At 38.3% G+C, this 23,377-nt stretch overlaps 1 protein-coding gene across 4 annotated transcripts in view; it reads right to left on the bottom strand.

Annotated features, from left to right (window-relative positions):
- The window catches only part of LOC112154424 (KAT8 regulatory NSL complex subunit 1), a 39,739-nt gene extending 16,626 nt beyond the window's left edge, over positions 1–23,113 (bottom strand). For 2 of the 4 annotated variants that reach the window (XM_024285333.2, XM_024285329.2), the window contains exons 1-2: positions 16,752–17,225; positions 11,980–13,441 (exon numbers count right to left, since the gene is read on the bottom strand). In XM_024285333.2, coding sequence (XP_024141101.1) covers positions 11,980–13,373 — 1,394 coding nt within the window. In that variant the 5' untranslated portion in view covers positions 13,374–13,441; positions 16,752–17,225. Of the gene's footprint in view, positions 1–11,979; positions 13,442–16,751; positions 17,226–17,294; positions 17,744–20,599; positions 20,668–23,084 lie in introns of those variants that run through there. The other 2 variants (XM_024285330.2, XM_024285332.2) reach the window with 2 other exon arrangements.
- Between the last annotated feature and the right edge of the window lie 264 nt (positions 23,114–23,377).

The raw sequence follows: 23,377 nt of genomic DNA on the forward strand, positions 1-23,377 counted from the left end.
AAAAAAAAAAAAAAAAAAAAAAGAACAGGAAAGCTGTGCCACCCATCCAGTAACAGGGAAACAGGAAGCGGCAGCATTTGAGTTTTGCTAAACACAAACACATGAAGGCCATTAAAAGTCCAATGACCCCAAACACTAGAGGCACAGGGAAGAATAAGCAACTAGTCAACCCAGCGGAGAGAACTTAACCTTGCAACACGACAGGCTCCGCCTATATTACCTTTAACCAGGTCATATTTCCCTCCCCCATACCCACACAAAGCACTAAGAGTAATCACTCCATCCCTCCTTTTCTGGACATCAGCACATTCTCCTGTGTGGTGCGTACATGGATGCAGCACATATGTGGTGCAGCTGTGGACACCTTGAATCCGCCACACAATCAGGAAAAGAGCTGCTTTGCTGGGTTTTGGCAGAGAGGCAGACACACCTGATGCTGAATTCCTGGGCAAAACCTTCCAACCAAAACCAGCCAAGGATTTCACTTTCACCGACACTTTCATCTTCTATGCTACTGCTGACCAAACCCTGAGCCAAGAAAATGTGGAGTGACAGTACCAATAAACCACCAGTCATGCCACGTTTGTGTAAAACAAAATCCCTTTCATATTTCAGTTTCATTCTTAAACTCTTTATAACCCAATGTTCTTGTGCTTGTACAGATCCAATACTTCTTCATGAAGTAAAGTCGTTTCTTGAACACATCCACAGAGTAAATCAGTATTTACAAAAAAAATGACACCACAGTAAGAACAGGAGAAACTTCATCTGAGATAAACCGTGGCCCCCAAACCTCCATATATTATGAACAAAAACGCTGTTTTCATCCTCCATACATATAAGAAATGTATCTAAAGAAAAATATCTAAAACACAACTCCATATTAGAGCGGTTTATAAAAACAATTCAATTCTGAAGCATAGTTGCAACTACTTTTTGCAAAAAGTTTTCTGGTTTTATCATTTTTCAAGTGGCTTCTGAAATTATTAACATATTTGATGTATTAGTCATTGTTTCCATATATTTTGGCTTCTTATTATTGGTAAGAATTGAGTAGTCAGTTGAGATATTAACTTAGAAAAGACATTTTAACAAACAAGGTTGCTAAAATACTTTATAGAGAAACTCTTGTTACAATTGTCTCAGTACACATATTAGCTAAAAATACTGGCACAAAATCCGCTTCACACACACTGCCTGAGAGTTCTGATACTTTTAGCTTCATTAACCCAATACAATGTATTACTTTAAAATGTTGTTTTTTGAGTTCCTTGAAAAGCTGATATTTTCACCTCCAGTCAAGACACCAGGCGCTCTTATTTTGAGAACAATCAAGCACAAAGCTGGCTTAAAAAAATGAAAACAAAAAGCATCTGGCAAAACATTTAACTTCATTTTCAGATCAAGGAAAGCAAATCTTGTTTGTGATTGTGTGTCATTTTAAATCTGGATGAATATCTGTCAAAGAAAAATAAAACTATTCTGGTGTTTTAGGTCTTCATCGCTTTTAGTTTTTTTAAGTTAAGAGGTAATAATTTTTAAACAAATCACATCTGCAACAGATTAACACATGCTCTGAACATGAGCTAAATAGATTTGAACAAGTTTGCTTTGCTCCAACAATAACGTTACATTCCTATCCCATCCCATCCTATTTAAGACAGTTTTTCGGGTGCGGTTGTAAGTGTATTATAATGTTAATTCCTCATGAAAAACAACTCCAAAGTGGTATTTTGCTCCACTCATGCATCTCCAAGTACTCCTCTAAAACCCTACTCTCCGAGCACCAGCCCCTCCCAATCCATGAAAACGAGCGGGTTCTCACATTGTGATGTAGACGAGCGAGAACAGCCCCTTCCAGGAAGCGTCTGCGCAGCCAGCTCTGGCTGCAGGCTAACACACACCCACTTCCTCCATGGAGCCAGCAGTGAACCGCAAAATGCTTTCATTTTATATGCACATCACACAAAATAACCAATATTTTATTTTTAAAGGTGTTCTTAGGTGTGCGAGACTTGATGAGCGTTCAACACTCGTGCTGTAACAAATAGAAATTCTGTCTCAAAACTGTACGGCTGGATTGATCCAATATTGCTTGCCGTTATTTTTGCACCACTAATGTTAGCTTGAGGCTAAAAGCACCTGCAGAGCAGAGAGTGATGGGAAGGGGGGGCGGGCTGCTCTGTGTCAACAGTCCCGCTCACAAACCAAAATTGTATTTCTAATGAGCTACTCTTCCTGCACATAAAATATGTCTTAAAAGATGACAAATTTTTTAAAATTTTGGCTGAAAAAAAAACCTCCATAATTATAAATAAAAGATCACTGGGAACAATTCAGGGTTCAAAAGCAGCCAAGAAAAAAAAATCTGCCAAAGCATGACTACAATTCACTCAATATGCTCATGATCCTTTGACTCTCAAGTTATGTTCACACCACCCTCGGAAATTTGCATAAAGCAGCTAGTCCATGTACTGTAAATGCACGTTTCAGGCTTCCATGTTCATAACTCACGTTCACGTGTAGTTATGCAAATTTCTACAATTGCTTTTGGATTCTACGTAAAAAATTGCCATTGCACGCAGGTTTAAAGTTAAACCAGGTCGAAATTTGGTCGATCAGGGACATGAATTTGATCGTGATGTATGGATGACGTTCCTTTTCATTCACAAAAGTGCCAATAGTTAATTAATTAATCATAGAGAAATTGACAATAGCAATTAGTGTCCAAATGGAATTCTTTGAAAGCAAGTCTTTCATATATCAGGATAGAACCGTGAAAGTAGAAGTAAGATTCACAAGACTTGAACCATTTCGGCATTTCGCACCGAGATTCTTCCAACTGTAGACATGGACATGAGCTAGCTTGGACTATGTGAAGCCTGTTGAGACAACTGTGTTGGGTAATTGGGCTATATAAATAAAACTGATCAGTAGATAGCGGAAAAAGTTTTTCCTTTTGGTTAGGGTTGCCACGATTAGTCGACTAATCAAAAATTAAAATAGTTGAAGACTAATTTAATAGTCAATCAGTCATTGCCTTATATTAAATGGAGTCAGTTTAGTAAAGTTGAAAGTTATAATGGCATTCTGCTAGCTTTTTCGACTATTTTGGAATTAATTACATTTTTTAGACTATTTTGGAGTTCAGCTAATATTTCAGCTACATGCTAGCCATTTTGGCTAATTTAGGATTATTTTTCATTTTTTTAAGCTAATTTGGCATTTAACTGATATTTTAGCTGGCTATCAGCATCAGCTGCTTTAGCCATTAGCTTCAGGGATTTCAGCTATCAACTTCAGTGTTTTTAGCCATCAACTCCAGCATCTTCAGCCGGCACATTCAGCTTACAGCATTCACTCGCATTATCGCAGGTAATGCTATATATCTAGCTAGTCAGTTCAAAGCTAATGATGGTTAAGATGTATGCTTTACATTCAGTTTGCACATGACCCGATTAGTCGACTAATCGGAAAAAATAATCTGTGATTAGTCGACTGTTAAAATAATCATTTGTGGCAGCTCTACTGTTGGTCCAGTGTGAACACTATGGGCTGAAAGCGCATTTAAGAACCCGCATATAGCGCATTCTTGAACGTGCGTCACATGGCCCAGTGGGTCTGTAGCTTTTAAGAGAATTTCCACATGTATGTTAGCAGTGCTAACTAACTGGGGTAGTGGAAGGCCACCCCGAAAAGGCACTCCAAAACCCAATTAAGTGGTATTTAACTCATCTAATATAGTGGTGGCTGGGAGTTCAGCCCTGCAGCAGTCCAAAACAGATCCAGACAGTTGACAATGTTCCACTGGGGTTCTGCGGGTACTAAAAACATTTCCTATAATAAAGCATTCAACTTTTCTACTAATCAGGTTCCCATCATGTTTGTGTGTCATGTGACCAAAACGCAACCGTAGCTTTGACGTTTCATCTTATTGTGAAATAACTTGAAACCTTCTGTCCTTCCCATCACAAAATGTTCAACAAAAGATCTTTTTATTTTCTGCGACTGAGTCACATTCTAAGATGAGCTCAGGTCTCTATTTTCAAGTGTGGAGGAGAGAGAGGAGGACACACTCCACCTTTTATCCCAAAAATGATTACAAAGTAACTTCCCAGGGACAAAGCCTAAAATTTTGTGTTGCTATTCATCTACAACCCCTTCCCTTGTTGTCCTAGTAATTTTCTTTTCAACTGTAATTAATGGGAAAACCTGTTTGAGTAAAAGTGTTGTTCTTATTTTGTAATACTGTAGTTAATATACCAGGTTATGATTAGCTAGACCTGGAAACTGGATTGCTTGTGTCAGCTGTGATCAAAAGCCACTTCCTGTATGAGTCATCCTCTGAACACACCTAAGTCCAAAGGTTTGTACTAAGTTTTCGGTCTCACACCTATACTGGGGTCACCCGTCGTCTTTTTTTTAGAGTGTGTTATTCAAGTATGAACCAAACAGGTTGAGAGATAAAAGGAGTTGTGATCTATTGTTCAGATCTGCTGCTTTTGTTGTCAGTGATTACAGAAAAGTTCAGTGCAAGTAGATATTTGGTTGAAAACAACAATTTCACAGCTGTGTACTATGATTAGAGATGATGTTGAAGATGTTTTCCACCTCTTACAAGACACATCTTGTTATTAGCAGAACCCAAAACAATCCGGTTTCTAACTCACATAGTTGGGAATCAGTGCTAGATTACCAAAAGAGGATCATATTTGATTAATAAAACTTCCAATTCAGAATGATAGTTTAAGCATCAATTTATTTTACATTTTATTTTCTAAAATTTTCCGTTTAGTTATGAAACTCATTTTCACATCAATACTGCTTTAAACGTCTACAATTTGACACTTTCATTAAGATTTTGTCTTGCATTAAAAATAAACAGGAAGGCTATTTTTTTGTTTGAAAGAAAGCACAGGGAATTACTTAAAAAACACATTTTGTGAATTTGTTTTAATGATATTGCTAAATTAATCAGGTTTGATAAATCTGTATATTTATTACATTTTCTGCAATATTAAGCACACTTAAAATTCTTAATTTAAAAAACAAAAAAGGCACCTTCTAATCCGGAGCCCTGTAAATATGGATAAATACTGCTTGTGTTTACTGATGTCGAAGCGATTTTGGGAGGTACATGGCGCTCTCTCAAAATGTTGTTTGGTGTTATTGTGAATACACTTACAAGGCTAATATGTAGCAGTGTCAAACCATGTTTTTTTAAGTGTTACTAACAAAATTGCTAACACTTCAAACACAGCTAACATGTTTCAAAAAAGTTCTAGAATTCCAGTGAACACAAGTAATAAATTCTGACTGACGGACATATCTTTGACTCTTTTCTCGCTTATAGTTCGGTGCACCTTGCATTTGACACTTTTGAAAATAGACCATTGACAGTTCACCTCATAATCTGGTGTGACCGAAAGTGCAGAAAATATGGCAAACCTGGCCCTTCTCAGAACTACGGTTGTGGACGAATTCAAGGCTCAAATGCCTCAAATTGGCTTGTTTTCAATTTGAAAAAGAAGGATTTCTATTATAGATAAATATTTCTACTCATAAGTTATTCATAGAAAACACACATGCCCAAAAACTGCACAAATACTGATCGACAAAGTACAAAAGGTCAGACCTCCTTTTTTCATGTCAAATATATCTTTAAATTAATCACTATTTTAACACCCAAATTATAAATTCACATGCCCCTCTGTTACCCTTAAAAAAACTTCATATATTTTCGCACCTCAATGAAATTAGCTGTAATTACATTTAGAATGTGTCCATGTTATAATCCGTCACAATTCATTGATAATAATAAAACACTTTCAGGAAGTAAATGCTGAGAACTGCTCGCACGTGTGACCGTACTGTGACAGGTACAATCTAAACACCAGAAAGAACTTTATTCTCCTTCGGATTGACATGTATATTAAGGCAGTCAATAATAAACCAGGATGGTTTGCCTATATGAAATAATTGTCAGAAATATTAAGCCAGTGCTTAACCTAAGTTGTTCCTAAGTTGTCTGTGTTTCAAAGGAAAAAAAGATAACACCATAGAGTCAACAAAGATTCACAGAAGTTTAACATCTTTAAGTGTCTTATAAACTATTAGGTATTCAAGGTTTGTGAAGATCTAATAAGAATTGATGAATTTAAGTATTGATATTTAAATACAATGCAACTTTTACAGCTATCTGAAAAGTCTCATAAAAGGCCTTCATCCCCCAAAAAGCACACTGGAGCTTACCCAAACCAAAAAGAGTTGCCAGGTAGGATTTTAAATAAAAGTTGAAATAATTTTTGCATTTACTAGAGAAGATGATAGTTAGTTAAAGATGTGCAAAGATTATCCTTAGAGAGGGCCTAAAACCAGTATGTTGAAAAAAAGGTAAAAGCTTTAAAATACTAGTATAAACATCACATTTCCTGATGCCAGAATTTGTACACTGTAATACTAATGAAGTGAGGAGAGAAAAAAAGTCTAAATACAAAAAAGAAATGAAGAAAAAAGCCCATCACCATTTATGCCCTTTAGCAACAAAAAGGGAATCAAAGCACCAGCTGTCAGCTAATCTCTTTTTTCCCTCTAAAGTCTAGAATTTTTCAACACAAAACGAGCTGAAACATTCAAAACATTAAAGATTAGGGGATTTGTCTGGTTGGGGTGTTCCTCGGACAGACGGTTCAACGGGAATAAAAAATGTTTGCGTTTTACTGAATGAGACGGGCCGAGAGGACTGGGTGTGGGGCAGGAAAAAACTACAGAGGGCAAATTCAGCTGGAGAACTGCAGCAGTCATTACATAAAAGAGGGGCGTTATGTAACGCCTGTGGGTTCGTGCTGGGAAACTCGGATCCAGTCAAACACATCCAGATGTGTGGAGTGGGACAGAAACCTATACAAGCACTCGTGTACGTATGTAGCAGCAATAGAAAGAAGGAAAATCATAGCTGAGAGGCTAAAAAAAATGTAGTAACAGCTCCAATAACCCTGACAAACATATATCTGTACAGACCAGCCCTGATCCGTCTGTTGTAGCCTCATAAAGCCAAACATGAAAGACTGTAACCATTTTGGTTCAGATGAAAGGATTGTAGACACTTTCATTGTTCCATTATGCAAGTTCGGAGATTTCCTGATGAGCATTATTGTTGCCTCAGAAACCAGAAAAGGTGCCCACTCATTTCTCATCCCAGAACATGCAGTGCTCCATGTAACATGCCTGATGAATCCAAGTCATTCTGCAACAAGTGTTAAGAAAAGGAGAGCGGTATCTATGATCGTCTCTAAGGCTGGCTGCACCCACACCCTGGTAAAGGCCATTTTGGACGTCACTGTCACTAGAAAACACACAGGCACTGCAGCATACGCTCAACAACAGATGTTAGCTGACCCCAAACCCTCTGAGACACAGGAGAGCACATCTACAATACAGATATCTATAACAGGATTAGTTTAACAGCAATGCGTCCAAAAAGTAGATGGATTATTTTACAAAAAGTTGCACAATTAAAAAAAAATGCTTTTCAGTAATTTGGATCAGTGTAATGTTTTAAAACTGCAACTAAACCCTTCATAAAATCATATAATTGAAGACTTTATTTTTTCCTGAAGTGTACCATGTCAAAGTCAAGGTTCCACATGGCTGGGAGCTGCAAACCTGTTTTCAACCTGTTAGGCGAAAGACTAACAGCATCAGAAATGCAGCTCCTTTCAAAGCAAAGCCAGTATGAAACAGCAAAGACGACTAAAACGCAACGCATTAAGAATAATTAGGCTAGCATAAGAAGCCTTGGCACAAAAGCATCAGAACTACTTAGAGGTAGATGTTTTGATGCCACAATTAAGACCTTTAAAACCAACTTAAATGTTATAAAATGGAAAAGCATCCATCCTCTCATAGAAAAGGCTGTTACTAGCTACTAATAGGAAAAAAACTGTTACAAATATACTCTGAATAAACTAAAGGGAGGTTTAGTTTATCTAATGGTACATTGTTGTAGATGTATGACAAGTTCAATGGTGGAAGATTGTATCTGGGTCAGCGTCGGTCACTGACACACCCATTTGAAAAGGAACTTGTGGTATGGTTATTACTATCAAAAGTCAGGCTAAACTGTAAACTTAATTACCTTTTTAGGCCCTTTTTAAAAACAAAAGTGCTTCCTCCCAGAGATCTTACTTCCTGTGGAGTCGGTGCTAAGTTACCAGAGTCCTTTGCGATCCCACAAGAAAACTAACTGGGTTGAAACTGTTAGATTAACAACTTAGAACAAGATGTGTTGCATCTATTGAATTAAATGATCAAGAGTTAATCAATTTCCTCTTGAAGAGGAAGAAATTAACTACAACTGTTGAAAGGCAGCTTAACAATACTAGAAAGTTTTGGCACAGTTTACAAGTTGAAAAGAATGCATACCAGGAATAACATGCGAGCTCAGTGAGTTATGCATGAGTGCAGGAATACCATGAAAGAAGTGATCATTTTTTAAATGTTTACATTTACCTTCAGACAGTACAAAAACAGAAGAATGGAAATAAAATGTCTCTAAAGTCTAAACAAGTATCCCTTTCTTAATAATTGTGGTGTGATGCACTCCCTTTGAAATGTTTGCTTTTTTTCCCATTACAGCCAGTGTTATCTTTGAGTGACGAACTTAAATCTATAGAACCACTCATAATTAATGCCTTATTATGCATTAATACTCCAACTTTCGCTTCACACCTAAAAATATGAGAAACTTCAATTCACAAATTGATCTTCACAGACATCCCGCGTTATATACAAAACTACTTTATGTTCAGAACTCTGACAACATTCAGACTTACTGCAGTTACTGCATATTGGATTGAATTAAACTTTTCAACATACTGTACAAATACAACAATTTTTGGAAAGCTAAAAGGCAAATTTACTCACACACTTCGTAAACACTCATTTAATAAGTGTTTAGAGTAAAGCCTGCTTTTTGTCAACTCAAGCTATGGCATATCAAAGAGTAGTAATCAAAGGGTTTTCCTGCAGTGAAAGAATGTGGATGTGAAAGAACTTTGAGGTAATCAAACTAAAGAGCCATCACTGTTACCAGCGACACCTAAAAAATACCAACTGTTAAAGTCCCCCTTTGACATTTTTTTTATAAAAAAAACCAAAACGTTCCCAGTAGTGTTTTAATTATGATTATTAAGTTTTAAACAAAAGTACCACAACCTAAATGTCTTAAAAAGCCCTTTTTTCTTAATCTGAAACTTCGGTTTCCAAAATCTCCTCTGAGGGGGCGTGGCTTTTGGAGCAGAGGGGGCTACTCAGGAGCTGAGTAGCCCCTGATCCCCCTCTGTCTGATTATGATAGCTCTGTGTCTCGCTAATGTAAATCTTCAGCCCTGCCACATAAAAATGTCCATCAATATTAGTAATGTCCAGCCGCATGGTTCTGATCCGGATGTCAGCTCAGACGAGGAAGTGAAGATCTTCATGGACAGAACTTCCTCCAAATGCTCTTTCATTGATTTACAATCCTTTCCAACTGCGGTCAAATGAGCCGCCGTTCACATTTCCGTGGTCACATCAAGAAGCTCCGTGGAGTCTGGTGGAGATTTTCCAGCGTTCTCAGTCCTGCTACCGTAAGTATTGGATGAAACTCACACCAAAAATCCAGTGATGCTGATTTGACCACAGAAATGTGAACGGCGGCTCATTTGACTGCAGTCAATGTGAAGATACCATCTTCTCTTCTCCAGAACCTGAACTAGACACTAGGAACAGATGAGGGTTTAGTGCATGTGCAGCAGAGCTGTTGATGGAAAGAAGATCATTCATTCAAACAGAGTCTGTCCAAGACAGTTTGATTGACAGATTTAAAAGGAGAAGTACTCAGAAATGCAAAAACTAAATGATTTCTTATTACAGTTGCTCTCTTTCATAAGAAAAACACCACACAGACATGTTAACAACTCAAAACATGATTTTCATTGGGGGGACGTTAAAGTTGCGTAAAGACTCCGGTAGTTGCATCGGAGCTGTAACGCTTGCCGTGGGAGGTCAGGGTAACTCTTTGTCTACAGGATCAACGTGAATCAGCTGGTTGTGAGGTTCCAATTGCGCATAACACCACAAAGCCACTTTTCTCGGTGACAGAATCAGTTTTACGTTGAATGCGTAAACATTTCACTACTGTGAAGTGTTGAATATCAGCAAAAGGCTGTTTTTCTTCACTCCAGTATCCGTTGGAATTAGGTTTATTGCGTTGAAGAGTTGCGGTAGTCAAAACAATGTCAACACTGGAGCTAAAGTTTGTGTTAAAGGGTTAAAAATCCTTTCTGACAATCTCAATATTAAATGGTGAAAAATTTGCTCTAAAAATTCAAAAAGCTACACAACTGCTCAGATAAATTGTTGCATATTTTACGCAATTCCTCTTTTAATCCTCTGTCGGGTTATAAAGAAATTTATGTCAAAGGTCTAAAGTCAACATGGCAAAGCATAATAAAGAAATCTGTTCTAGGAGACTCTGTTAATAATCTACTTGCTCCTGCACAGGTCGCTAAGTCCATTAACACGGCTGAACCACCTGCTGTACTTTTTTCCCCTCCTCAATATTAATGGAACAGAAATGTGTACTGACTTGAACTTCCCATGGAATACATGTTCATACCCTGCTGAGGTGAACACAACATTTCAACAGGGAGTGTTTTTAGACCAAATTCCACACGCTCGGTAAAGCTGCCACCAACTCAGCCATGAGGTTGGGTTTTAGATCAGAACTGCGACTGGCTGTGTGGCCACTCACTCAAGTCACTGTGGACAAACGGCATGTTTAGCTTCAGCCTTTGCCCCCTCCGGAGGAACGAGCAATGATCGGGCAGGTTTTTCCTTTCCGGCCCATTCAAGCCTGTCGACTCACTACAGCACATCTGCACTTCCTTTTGGCCGAACTGCTCTCTAATCCTTCCATGAAGTGAGATCCATAGCTTTTGCTTATAGCCCCTGCTCTGTCAGAGAAATTTATAGCAGAGTGTGGGAATAACAGGAGTTTTTGTTAATTGACATCTCCAGGCAGACAGAAATACATAATCAAACTCAAAACTGCAAAAAATAGCAAATTAACTACCTCGAAATACTTTATACTGAATGTGTCAAAGTCAAGGCCTGGGAGCCGGATCCGTCCCTTCGTGTAATTCTGTCTGACCCTCCAGATCATTTTATTTCATTGTTATTAATGACCCGATGTTATCTTGCAATTATTTCCAACTTGTATAATTCTGAGAAAATATATTTTTATGAATGGTAAAATATCTAAAGTTATTTAAGGTTTAAGTTGATTAATTCTGGAATAATATTCCTGCCTTTTTTTACTCATATTTATGTTAAAAAGTTATGTTTTTAAAGTTTTAAAATTGGCATTCTGCTAGCTTTTTAGACTATTTTGGCAAGGCAAGTTTATTTGTATAGCACATTTCATGTACAGAGACAATTCAAAGTTGAAACATTGACCAAGATTTTTAGGATATTTTGAAGTTTAGCTATTTTTTCTGCTACTTGCTAGCTGTTTTTGGCTAACCTAAGTTTTTTTTTTTAGTTTAGGCTAGTTTGACATTTAACTAATATTTTTGCTGGCTATCAGCTTCAGCGTTTTCAGCTGTCAGCTTCAGCAATTTTATATATCAATTTCAGCATCTTCAGCTATCAGCACTAGCATCTTAAGCAACCAAATTCAGCTTACAGCATTCACACTAGCATTACCGCAGGTAACACTATGTATCTTGTTTGTAATTATGTTAAAAAGTTACAGTTTTAAAGTTTGTTTTAGTGTGTTCAATAAATATTTATCCTGTTCGGCCCACGACTTGAGGTGTGTTTAGGATTTTGGCCCCCTGTGTGATTGAGTTTGACACCTCTGCTTTATACTGTTACCTCACACCACATTATCATGCACAGAACTAATGGACAATCTATGAATGATGACATCACTTACATTTTGACATGGCGCTGCTCAATGTCCACTCTGGACAGCTCTTCATCCTCCAGGTCAGAGTCCCCACCAGAACTACTTTCTGTTACGTCTGAGTCGAAGGCGGTTTCAGCTGAGTGGAGGTTTGCTGTTCCGCTCAAATACAGCCTCTCCAGTTCCAAGGGCATGGAGCCGCTTTTCAGAAAGCGACTTAGGCAATCTCTGCTGTTGGAGGAAGAATGTCGCCCGGTCCTCCATGAAGCTGAAGGAGTGACAGCCTCTGATTTACGGTTACCAACCAGTAGTCTGCTGAGAGCCGAGTCCAAAAAGCCTCCCAGCTGCTGCTGGATGTGTCGCTCCACCTGCTTAGCCTGAACCACCTGCAGACGTTTGCGCAGGCGCCGTAACCTGTTTTCGATTTCGGCTTGGCGGCTGCTGTTGAGAAGCGTACGCTGTTTAACGTGAGCATCAAGGCCGTCTGTGGATGAACCAGAGGGCAGAGGAGGCTGCGTTGCGGTGGTGCAAGGCGAAAAGCCCTGATGGCTGCTACCCGCTCTCTCCCTGTCAGAACCCTGAAGCTGTCTGAAAGGTGCATGTGAGTCGGATTCCTCCGAATTTAACTGTTCAGTGGAGTCTGAGTTGTCGTGGGTAAGAGGGGAAAGTGCAGCAGATTGAAGCACCGGTGATTCAAAGTTTTCTCCATCTGTGTTTTGAGAAACCTCTGTGGAATGCTTCTGTTTAAGGGTTCCTTTCACGGGAGTATGCCCTGATATGGTTTCAGACTCCAGTGGCATGTTCTGGGACTGGGAGTCCGTGGTGGCAGCAGCAGGCTTGTCACCATTTACTGCAACCACACAGCTGGAGCCTGACACAGTGGCCAGCTTCTTGGCCAGCCCATTGACAGGTGCCATAGGCTGGCCACTTCCGTTGGTGCTGCCACTCATGAGGCTCTTCAACTGTCCACCAGTGAGCTCAATTGGCTGCCTCTTCCTCAAGAGGAAGTCTCCCCCACCGTTGAGCAGGGAGGTGGGCAGTATTCTGTGGTTTTTCAACACAGACTGTTTAAGAAGGACTCCTTGAAGCTTGATTGACTCCTTAGTTGCAGTGACGGGTGGTACATCAGAGCATAAATAGGAAGCCACCAGTGGCTGGCGTTTTCCCAGGGCCGACGCCTGGGACACGGAGTCGGCTTGAGGCTGCTGCTGCTGTTCCTGATCGCCGCCACAGAAGTCGAGGGGGCACTCTTCGGGAGTGACCTTGCACTTAGCGGGGCCGCTGCTGTGGATGAGGATGTTGCTGGCGTTACTGTTGTTCTCTCCACTGGCTCGCGAGAGGCTCGAGGATGGGGCAGCCAGTTTGAAGCGGATGTGGTGAGCTTCAGCTGGGGCGTCGGTGAGAGCGGGCGCCATCGCAGCCATGCAGTGCAGAGGGACGGGCACCGCGGCCTGCTCCACTCCACCCGCTTACTGCCCCACCTGAGGACAGCCTGGAGAGAGACGCACGTGGAAGGAGAAACAAGGGCAGAAGAAGAGTCAATCAAAAGTGTCAAAGTACTTATGTAGAAACATTTAGTTGATGTTCTTACCCATTATACTGCAATTATTGAGTAAAAGTACTAATATGAAAGTACAAAAGATAAATATTATAGTTAAAAATATTTTCTTTCAATTTTTAATGATCACTAAAAAATATTTTTAAAAATATCTAAACATAATGGAGGTTTTGTAAATTAGTGATAATTGTCAAATTATAATTACAGTATTTTCCATACCAGATTATGAGGCACATCACTAATGCATGGTCCATTTTCGAACAATAATATAACTCAAGAACATGTTTGAAATGCTAAACGTTAGCTATGTTAGAAGCCTTAACCGCATTTGTGTATTCACAATATCTTTAACTCCCAACTTTGTTTGAAATGCGTAAAAAAAAACGACTGATACCATTAAAACAAATGTGACTACACCAACTCCCAACTTTGATATTAACACACACACACACACGAAAGTGAAATAGCTACATGTTAGCTGCGTTAGCCCATTTAAGATAACATTCAACCTTGTCTGCAACTAATAAAAAAAAGACATTTTGACAGAGTGCCAGGTACCTCTCAATATTGATCCGACAATTGGGTTGTCACCGAGGATTATTTTTTCCAATTAGTCAACTAGTCAGGTCATGTGCAAAGTGAACGCAAAGCACACGTCTTAACCATCATTAACTATAAACCAACTAAAAATAAAGACAATTAAAAACATGGTTTATTAAACCTTTAATGAATCGTGCAGCTTCTGTCCTTCATTAGTTTCTAGAATCAAAATAAGATTAATTCAAATGAGGTCGGCATCTGAAACAAGGAACTATTTTTTTCAGAAAAGATAAAAATTTGGTCTCACTGACTCAAATATAAAAAAAGTGCCTTTTTGGTGCTGAACACTCAGAACTTTGTTCAACTTTATTACACTCCGACTCCATATCCATATAATATAAAGTAACGACTAATCGAATATTAAATAGTTGATTGGTCGACTAATCACGGCAGCCCTAATTGGAAGCGTTAACTGTGTTAGTGTTTTCACAATATTTTTAAGCCCCTACTTTGTTTGAAATGCGTAAAAAAAGAGGGAGATAGCGTTAAAACAAAGCATAATTATAGTGACTATGCTGGGAGTAAGCATAGTTACTTTAACTATGCTGGGAGTTAGTGTAGTTGTAGTGACTACGTTAACTCCCAACTATGATTTTACACTCAAAAAGTGACACAGCAACATTTTAGCTGTGTTAGCTCATTTAAAATAACACTAACCATGTCTGCAACCATTTAAAAACTAAAAATTTGACACCATGAACTCTCAATTGATCTGACATAAACCAGAAAACCATATATAAAGGCGCAGCTTTTTGTATTATTTTAAAATTGATATTTGGAGACCCTTGTGGTATGGAAAATACTGTACTAAAATATGCTAACATTTTTAACCAATTATAATTGCTTATTTATTTTCAAACAAGAAGTGGAATAAATCTATTTTACAGTATTATAATAATAAAAAATAAATCAATTAGTCACAATTTTTTTTGTAAAATACATTTTTGTCACAAATGTACTACAATACAAAAAAACAGTGTCCATATACAACATACGATCATAAAAGTGGCACAACAGGTTCTGTGACACACTAAGACTTAGTGGAAAAACACTACAACTGATATGAGCAGAACAAACGTCAATATTCAATGTCAAAATACACAAATTAACCTGCAAAATCTGCTCATATTTACACATTTTTAGGGTTATTTTGAGAGAAAATGCTGTTTAAATTGTGAATGTAAATGAGAATTATATGAATGCTTTTTTGCATAGTGGCTGGCAAAACGTAAAAAATAAAAACTAGTTAGTTAGCACTGGTTTTCTTAAATGTGGAGAAGCCAACTTCCAACAAACCCCGTGGAAATGATAGGCTCTGACCTTGGGGAGGGGAATGCTCCAGATAGTCTGAATAACAGCACAAAACAATAAATAATTCCCATCACACCCACGACTGTTTGAAGAAGAAAAAAACAGTCATTGTCATTTTTAAACAGAGCTCCTCCTAAAAGATGTAAGAGGAGAAAAAGGGGATTGGCAGCACATTTCTGATGAGAACAACAGAAGCCAATGCAAATAGTCCAAACCCTACTGCCCTACATGTGCTCTGTCAAGTCAGTATGCAGCAGAGCTCCTCACAGCAATGAAAGTAGGTGGATTTAGAGCCCAGCATTAGCTCCAAGCACATGATGTCATTTTAACAGGATTCAAGTATCATTTACAGAGCGGCTTAAACATGAAAAACGCTCAAAAATAATTTCTAATGAAAACATCAGTAATGAAAGTTTGACCAAGCCTCCCTCCCTTCAAGCAGATGGGAGATGCGCCTCCGCGCATCTTCTGCAGGATCGGATGAATGGGAGCTCAGTATTTCACCGCAGTTTCGAGTCCGCGCGCACTACGCCATGTTGGTATTTCCGAAGCAGATTATGCAATGCAATTCATCTGCCTAAAACCACCCATTCCGCTCGCAACACAACAAACGAATTCACGCAACAGGAGCGAATCATATAATCGACGACGGCGCAGGCGGGACGACACAACCCCGTGTTTTTATGTGAATACCGGAGGCGAGATGCGACAAAAAACCTCCACATCCAACATCAAAATGTCTTCCTGGTATTTACTACATTTGAAGTTTAAACAAGATTCCATCAGCTTTAATCGATTTGTATCATTGAGATCAACTACATCAAATACCTCCATGACCTCATATGAATTTGAACCCCGAGAAAGCTGCTGATGCAAGAAACTACCTGCTGGTGTGTCTCAGCAGTCAGCTGCAGTGAAGTGACACACACTAACCTCATTATATGCAGTGTTAAGTAGCAGGAAAAACAACATTTAGGAGCTGCCTTTTGCTCCGATCTCGCTTCAGAGTCTTCCTAACATCCGCGCGTGCACTGATGGGTTTATAGACGTCCCGGTTCTGTTGTGATCCGGGTTTCCATCTGCTCATCCAACAACTGTTTGAAACGCCGCGTTATGACCTATTGCAGAGCACAGACATGCTATGCATCGTAATTAAGGCTAAAAGCACCACAGACAGCCCCGTTGTAAACGAGCGGGGCTCGTTCACTGTCTTATTTTAGAACATTCGCTGCTTAGGTGGTTTGGGGGAAGCAGATACGACAAAAGCTGAGAAGTTGGGAGTAGACTCAGGCAGTCTGGCTAGCTCGCTAACAAAGAAAAAGGAGGAACCTACCACGTGACGAGGTTGCACTATCCGAGGGAATTTCGGCAACAGTCCCCTGCAGTTTTCGGTGGAAAAAACCCACGGCGGTAACACACCAAACGAGGTCGGATTCGACTAGTCAGCCATGAATTAATCCAAAATCGCGGCCCGATTGCGTCAAAGGTCCGGTTGACGGAGCCGCGCGGCTTCGTTCCGGATTCAGCAATGGGCGAATCAACGATCTACACCTTGCTCGCGAGCTAGCTCGCCTCGCCGCCACAGTGATATAAGACCAGGCCGTCAAACACTCCTTCCTACTCCGAATTCGTTCACATGTACGCTATTTGACGGCACTCCTGCGCCGAAAATCCCGATTCCCAGTGAGAGAAATGTAATCCAGATGGCAGTTTGTCGCGAAGCTTTTTCCCTGCTTTTAGGGAGAGACGCTTAGAAAATGGCGGCTAGCTCCTCTCCCTCGGATTTGAGTCTGACAAACATACTCGAGCCGTGTGTGCGTGCGGACGCACGGGCGCGCGCGCGAGCTGGTAGGCGGGAGACATTTCTCATACTCACCACTAGAGTAAAGGGCAGATAAAAACGACATAAAAGCTCAAAAGAGGATACCACAGGAGGGCATTGTCTTGCAGAAAACAGCGCAATGTGACTTTAGTGGGTTTCTTCTCGGGCGGATGTGATGGCGCTGCTGGTTAGAGTGGAAATCCTGCTGCTTCCGCAACTTGTGCCTCCCTTTTCAGCATGCGCACATGCTCTAAGGACAATTGTTTTGATCTCAGACATTTACAACACACACTAATCCATACGGTACGAGCAATATCTTCCTTCAAATGGAGCAGGGAATCGCCCCCTCGTGGAAAAACTGTCTGTAATAAGAGTTTAAGCAGGAACTGGAGTCCCTCCCCAGCCCTACAGCAGGCCTTTGTGAATGTTTAGCCAGTGGCCACGTGAAGGAGCTCTTCTCCGCGGGGCTGGAAAGAGCAGCCCGTGTAATAAAACACCACATGGCGTCTAGGAGACACGGCTCCACCTCAGCCCACACATCTATATTAGAAACCACCAACCCTGCTCACTCCAACTAACTCATCAACTGGTATTTTTAACAGCTTGGATGCATTCAAAAGGGCTCCGGTCGTCTGGTTTTATTAATGCTGTTGTTTTTAATTTGAAGGTTTTTGAAGTACAACCCAGGCAAAGTGAAACTTAAACTACCCACTGGAGCTCTCAAGTGTTCATATGTTTTTAATGTGGAGGGAATGGATTAAATACTGAATTAATTAGCATTTCACTATATAAAAAAGGTATTTTTAATTTGTTTAAATGGGTGTTTATTTACTAAAAGTTAAGTTGAGTTATATTAAAGTTTGAATGTTTAAGACTTTTATTCTGAAATTGTTGTTGATTTGTTTATTTTACTAATTATTTTTCTAGGGCTGGGTATCGATAATAATTTCCATAAACAATTAAATTCTGATTTTTTTTTCTCGATTCTTTCGATCCTCTCAATTCAATTTTGAGTTTATACATTTGGACACATTTGTTTAGAAATGCATTAATACTCTACTATATATTTTGAATATATTCAACCTAAATGTCTTAAAAAGCCATTTTTCATGTTGATCTGAAGCGTCTGTTTCCAAAATCTCCTCTGAGGGGGCGTGGCTTTTGGAGCTGAGCAGGGTAGCGCCACCCCTGATCCCCCCTGTCTGATCATAGTTCTGTGTCTCGCTAGCGTAAATCTTCACCGCTGCTACATAAAAAGGTCAAACATTACCCGTAATGTCCAGCCGTATGGTTTTGAGCCAGATGTCAGGTCAGATGAGGAGGAGATCAACCTTTCATTTACGTCAGAAAAATGGCACACACATTTTAAAAGCTATTTAAAAATGATTTTCACCAGACCTCTAGCTCCAGCGTTGACATTCTTTGACTTCTTTGAGCATTTCTATCGTTAGGTGGGACACTTGTGTCAAAGTCAAGGCCCGGGGGCCGGATCCGGCCCTCTGGGTAATTATATCCAGCCCTCCGTTTTAATTTATTGTTATTAATGGCCTGATGTTATCTTGTGCTTATTTCTAACTTTTCTCATTTTGACAATATATATTTTTTTTATGAAGAGTAAAATATTGAAAGTTATTTAAGGTTTAGATTGATGTGTTCTAATATTCCTGCCTGTTTTTATTCATAGTTATGTAAAAAAAAGTTTTAAAATTGGAGTGTTCAATAAATGTTTATCCTGTTCGACTCGTGACCTAAAGTGTGTTTTGGATTTTAGCCCCTGTGCGATTGAGTTTCACACCCCTGGCCTAGGCGATCAATCCTGTAAAGACTTATCGTATGTCAAAATGTAGTATTTAGGCAACATCACAGGTGTTAAAGGGTTAAATTAGGAGCAAAATACTGTGTTTAATTCATTTTTATTCACAAACATTTACGTGTGACCAAGCAAAAGAACTGATGGAAAGTCCCATACATGATCCGGCTAAAGTGCACATTGCTGTACTGCCATCACGTATTTTTACCCTAACTTCGCCCTAATTACGTGCAAATAGTCACTTCCTTAAATATGTGGCAACAGCAGTCACTTTAGTGACCGTAGTAACAACTACAGATGTAACTATTCAGTCTCACCACAATTTGGCAGAAGCCTCGATTTTTGGGTCACGGTTTTGTTTCAGTTCAATAAATGATTTTTATGTTACAAAACACCAACAAAAAACAAAAAAAAAAATTCAGAAAAATCAGCTTTTTTTAATTTGCCAACAAGTAACTTTCAGTTGGTTAATACTAAGCCCGATGTAATATAATAAAACCTTTTTAAATATCAAATTTTCCCCATGATTCAGTTTATTGGTGTAACGTACGGTTCAATTTTAAACCGAGAAGTTTTGTATATCTCATAACAACATGCAGACACTGTTTTTAGATCAAAATAGGCCGATAGTTATGAATTAAATTTAAATTCTTTGGCCTTTTTTAAATTTTTTTTATACCATGTGCCATGTAGGTAACATTTTTTGGCGTCTGATTAAAAACTGATTTTTAAACAGAACTAATTTTTCTGTGGTAAATAAAAAAAAAAATTGCTAAAAGACCCACGCAGGAAAATGCTATTTTTGGTGTGACCCACAACTTGACTTTCTGACAAACAACTGGCGCTCTGCAGAAACTAAGTCTGAGAAAATGACACAGCTTTCTTGATTTAGCATAAAAACAGCTTAATCATAATTAAAAGACCACTGGGAACGCTTTGAAATCAAATCAGTGAGACCTCCTTCACAAACTGAGTTCATGATGGAAGACTGTTCCATCTTTAGATCGGCCTTCCTTCCTCTTTTTTTTTTTTTAACGCTGTGACTTTTTTGGTCCAACATTCTCACATTTATCTTCTGTCATTTAAATAAACAGCTTCTAATCACTTCCTGTGCTCCAGCAGGTTTTCCCATGCACGTCTTGTTAAGCACGAGATGTTTACTATGTGGAGTTGTATCCGCTTGTCTCCTAAAGCTTTAAGCGTCTGTGTGTGTATGAGAGTCAGAGATACAGACCACCAAGAACATGGAAAAAAATGAACTTAAATCTTTTCCAAAACTATCAATCTCATTTTTATAGAGTTGCATTTTTTTAATGAATATCTATGAAGTTAACAATCGAAAAGGTGCAAAGACACCTGATCCATTAGCTTGTCCTGTTATCTGCCTATGGATTCTAACACTTTCTCAACTACACTTCCAGAGATATATCCCCACATGCTCATTTTAGTGTCTTATATCTATGAAAAGACTTGAACTTTAGAGAGAATGAGCATCCAATCACCAGTTGCTTTAGTGAAAAATAACAAAAACAGAAGAGTTTATGAATACCTTTAACTCCATTGTTGATATAATCCACTCAGTAATCCAAAAGGTCATAATCCAGTCCCACTTGATCCCTAAAACCAGGTAAAAAGAAAGAACAGTTAACTCAAAAAGAGACTTGTATAGTTTCAAATTGAGTTTTCTTAAAGGGGCATTTAGGAGCAGTGTTAAAGTTTGTGAGAAAAGTTTCTATGGTGTATCCGTTTATGAAGATGTGAACTTGTAGGGAATTAGAACACGCTGCTAAAGTCCTTCAACAACAATTTAAATGCTAAATTTATGTCCAAATAATTTGCTTGAAGAGCCTGACCATGTGCCATTTTAAATAAAAGATGTACATTTCTTAGCTTTGGTAACTGTGGCCACCTCACGAGTATGATGAAGTGGTGGGAAAAAAATAACGCTGGTTGCTTTTTAGCTCAACTATAATTTTAAACACTAAAGTGACGCATTTGTGGCACTTTTACTCAGCGAGAGGTGCAATGAGACAACTGGAACAAGCTTTATATTTCTTTAGTGTTTCATTTTAGGATTTTGATTTCAAATTTTGTTTTGAAGCTCCATAAGCTTTCTGTTTTCTATTATTAAGTTGTTTCAGTACATAAAAAGGGCAAAAGAAAATAACTAGTTGTTGTTTATATAGTTTCTGTAATTTACAAATAAATAAATAAATGACTTTCTGAAATATTTGAGTGTTAATGTAATATAGAATGTGCCTTGTTGGAAAATATTCTCTTTAACTGCTTTATTCTCATACAATAAGCTATAAAAAGAGATTTACGATTAATGCAGATTCAGGTGGACTTCATTTTGAGTTTCCTTTGCATACAAATGCATTCATTTTTTAGCTTCTTCAATATTTTAACCTCTTAATCCCTGAGCTCATTTGACATAATTTTTTTTTATTTCACAGTCACAGGGCCCCAGTGAAGCAGAACTAAATACTGTGGTAATAAAATCCAAAATGTGATGTCTGCACATATGGACAGCAGAATTAAGAGGTTAAGTCTAAAATTAATTTGCTAAATTATTCTTTAGGTGTGCGAATATTCTAAAACCAGAAAGAAAGTGATGCAGAAACCACAGCTTGGTAGGATCATAACAGCATTTGGATGCTTTGAAAGCAGGTTACATTGCTTTTGGGGCTGATTATTTCATTTTAAACATTTTAAACTTTGTAGTTCTTCAATACTATGGTTCAAACTGGAATGTTTCTACTCTGAAGGTACTTGTTGGCATTTTAGCAGCTGGAGAGCTTCAGATTGTTCAAAAATATTCAACAAAAAATATTAAAAAAAAAAAAAATTAAATATTATTAGGTAAATAAGTTTGGCAAATTCATGTTGAATCCAATTCAGTTTTTTTGCAGCCAGTTGAAAAACATTCCAACATTAGTCATAAAAACCTTTCTGATTATGTTTATTAGCAGTAATGAAGAGTTATCAAGATGTAATTAATCATTTTTTAAAAATATTCTTGCTTATTAAGAAATCTGTTAATAAATACTAGATATGTACTAAATAAAATGTTCATATAATTTAAGTAATTGATCGCATTTTTAACTAAAATCTGTTTTAACCTATTGGTTTTAATGTTTATATTTTTTACAACAGACTAATGCATTTAATCTAATGTATTTAAAATCACATTTAAACAGTATATAATGATTCTGGTTTTGTTTGCTTAAAGTTTGACTCATTAAAGCTGCAGCAGCACTTAACTAACTTGTTTTGTTTGTTTGTTTGTTACACATCTCGCCCATCACGTTTGAAATATTACAAATTCTCTTTTTCAGAGGTCTATATAGTGTAGTAACTCCTACAGCATCAATTTTAATTCATTACATCAATAAAATAAAATAAAACTAAAAATACTAAAACATTTTAAATGAATGTTAAGTTTTGACTAATAAAGTTATTTTCATTTTGAATCCGGAACTAGTTTGTATTTTTTTGTCCTGTCACAGAAACAAACTAATAAAGTTTTTTTTACTGTGTGACTCTCATCAGTGTATCGTAATCCAGCAGAGTAAGCTAAAGCTAGCAGCCTGACGTTACCTACACCAACACTGTCGCTGAAAATCTAAGAGAAAAAAGTTTTGCATGGTCATAATTGAAAACAGCAGGCTCAAAAGTTAAAGCCTAAGCAACTACTGCAGTTTCCTATATGAGCGCGGCGCCAATGAAGGAGTTGTCATGGATTTTTTTTCCAAAGACACAATAAACGGTGGCTGCTGCTAGCGCTGAGAGACTGGCCAATAGCAGCTAACCAGCTACACGGCTAAGCTAATAAACGTTAGCTTGTTTGCTTCCCGATCCCTCACTGAGTTTTCAATGACTATCGTTTTCGTGCACGTCTGTCGGAAAAGTGACCATAAAAAATGAAACCTACTTTGATCAAACATCCAAGGGTTAAACCAAATGAGCGTTTTTCCCTGACAAGTGCAGCGTTCGTTAATTTTAAGAAAATAACAAGACAAAATCTTACTTACCTGCTTGTCCTGTTACCATCGACCGATAACATCCGCCCCCTGCGCTCCTATTGGCCAAAACTTGAATTTGAGCATTGCTATTGGCTACCACGGCTGTCAGTAACAGCAAATGCCCGTACAGCGGAAATGTGGATGAAAGTTCATAGCACGAAACTTCATTATCCAAAAATTATTTGTTTTCAATAAAAATGTCTGTTTGAGTCACACAGTTTCGTCATTTTTTAATATATCTCTTATTTTCATACCATAGCACAAGTATTGTTTACACTGCACGCTTGCTAGCTGCTCTCGCA

Source organism: Oryzias melastigma, linkage group LG19, assembly GCF_002922805.2.
Source record: "Oryzias melastigma strain HK-1 linkage group LG19, ASM292280v2, whole genome shotgun sequence".
Classification (NCBI taxonomy): domain Eukaryota; kingdom Metazoa; phylum Chordata; class Actinopteri; order Beloniformes; family Adrianichthyidae; genus Oryzias; species Oryzias melastigma.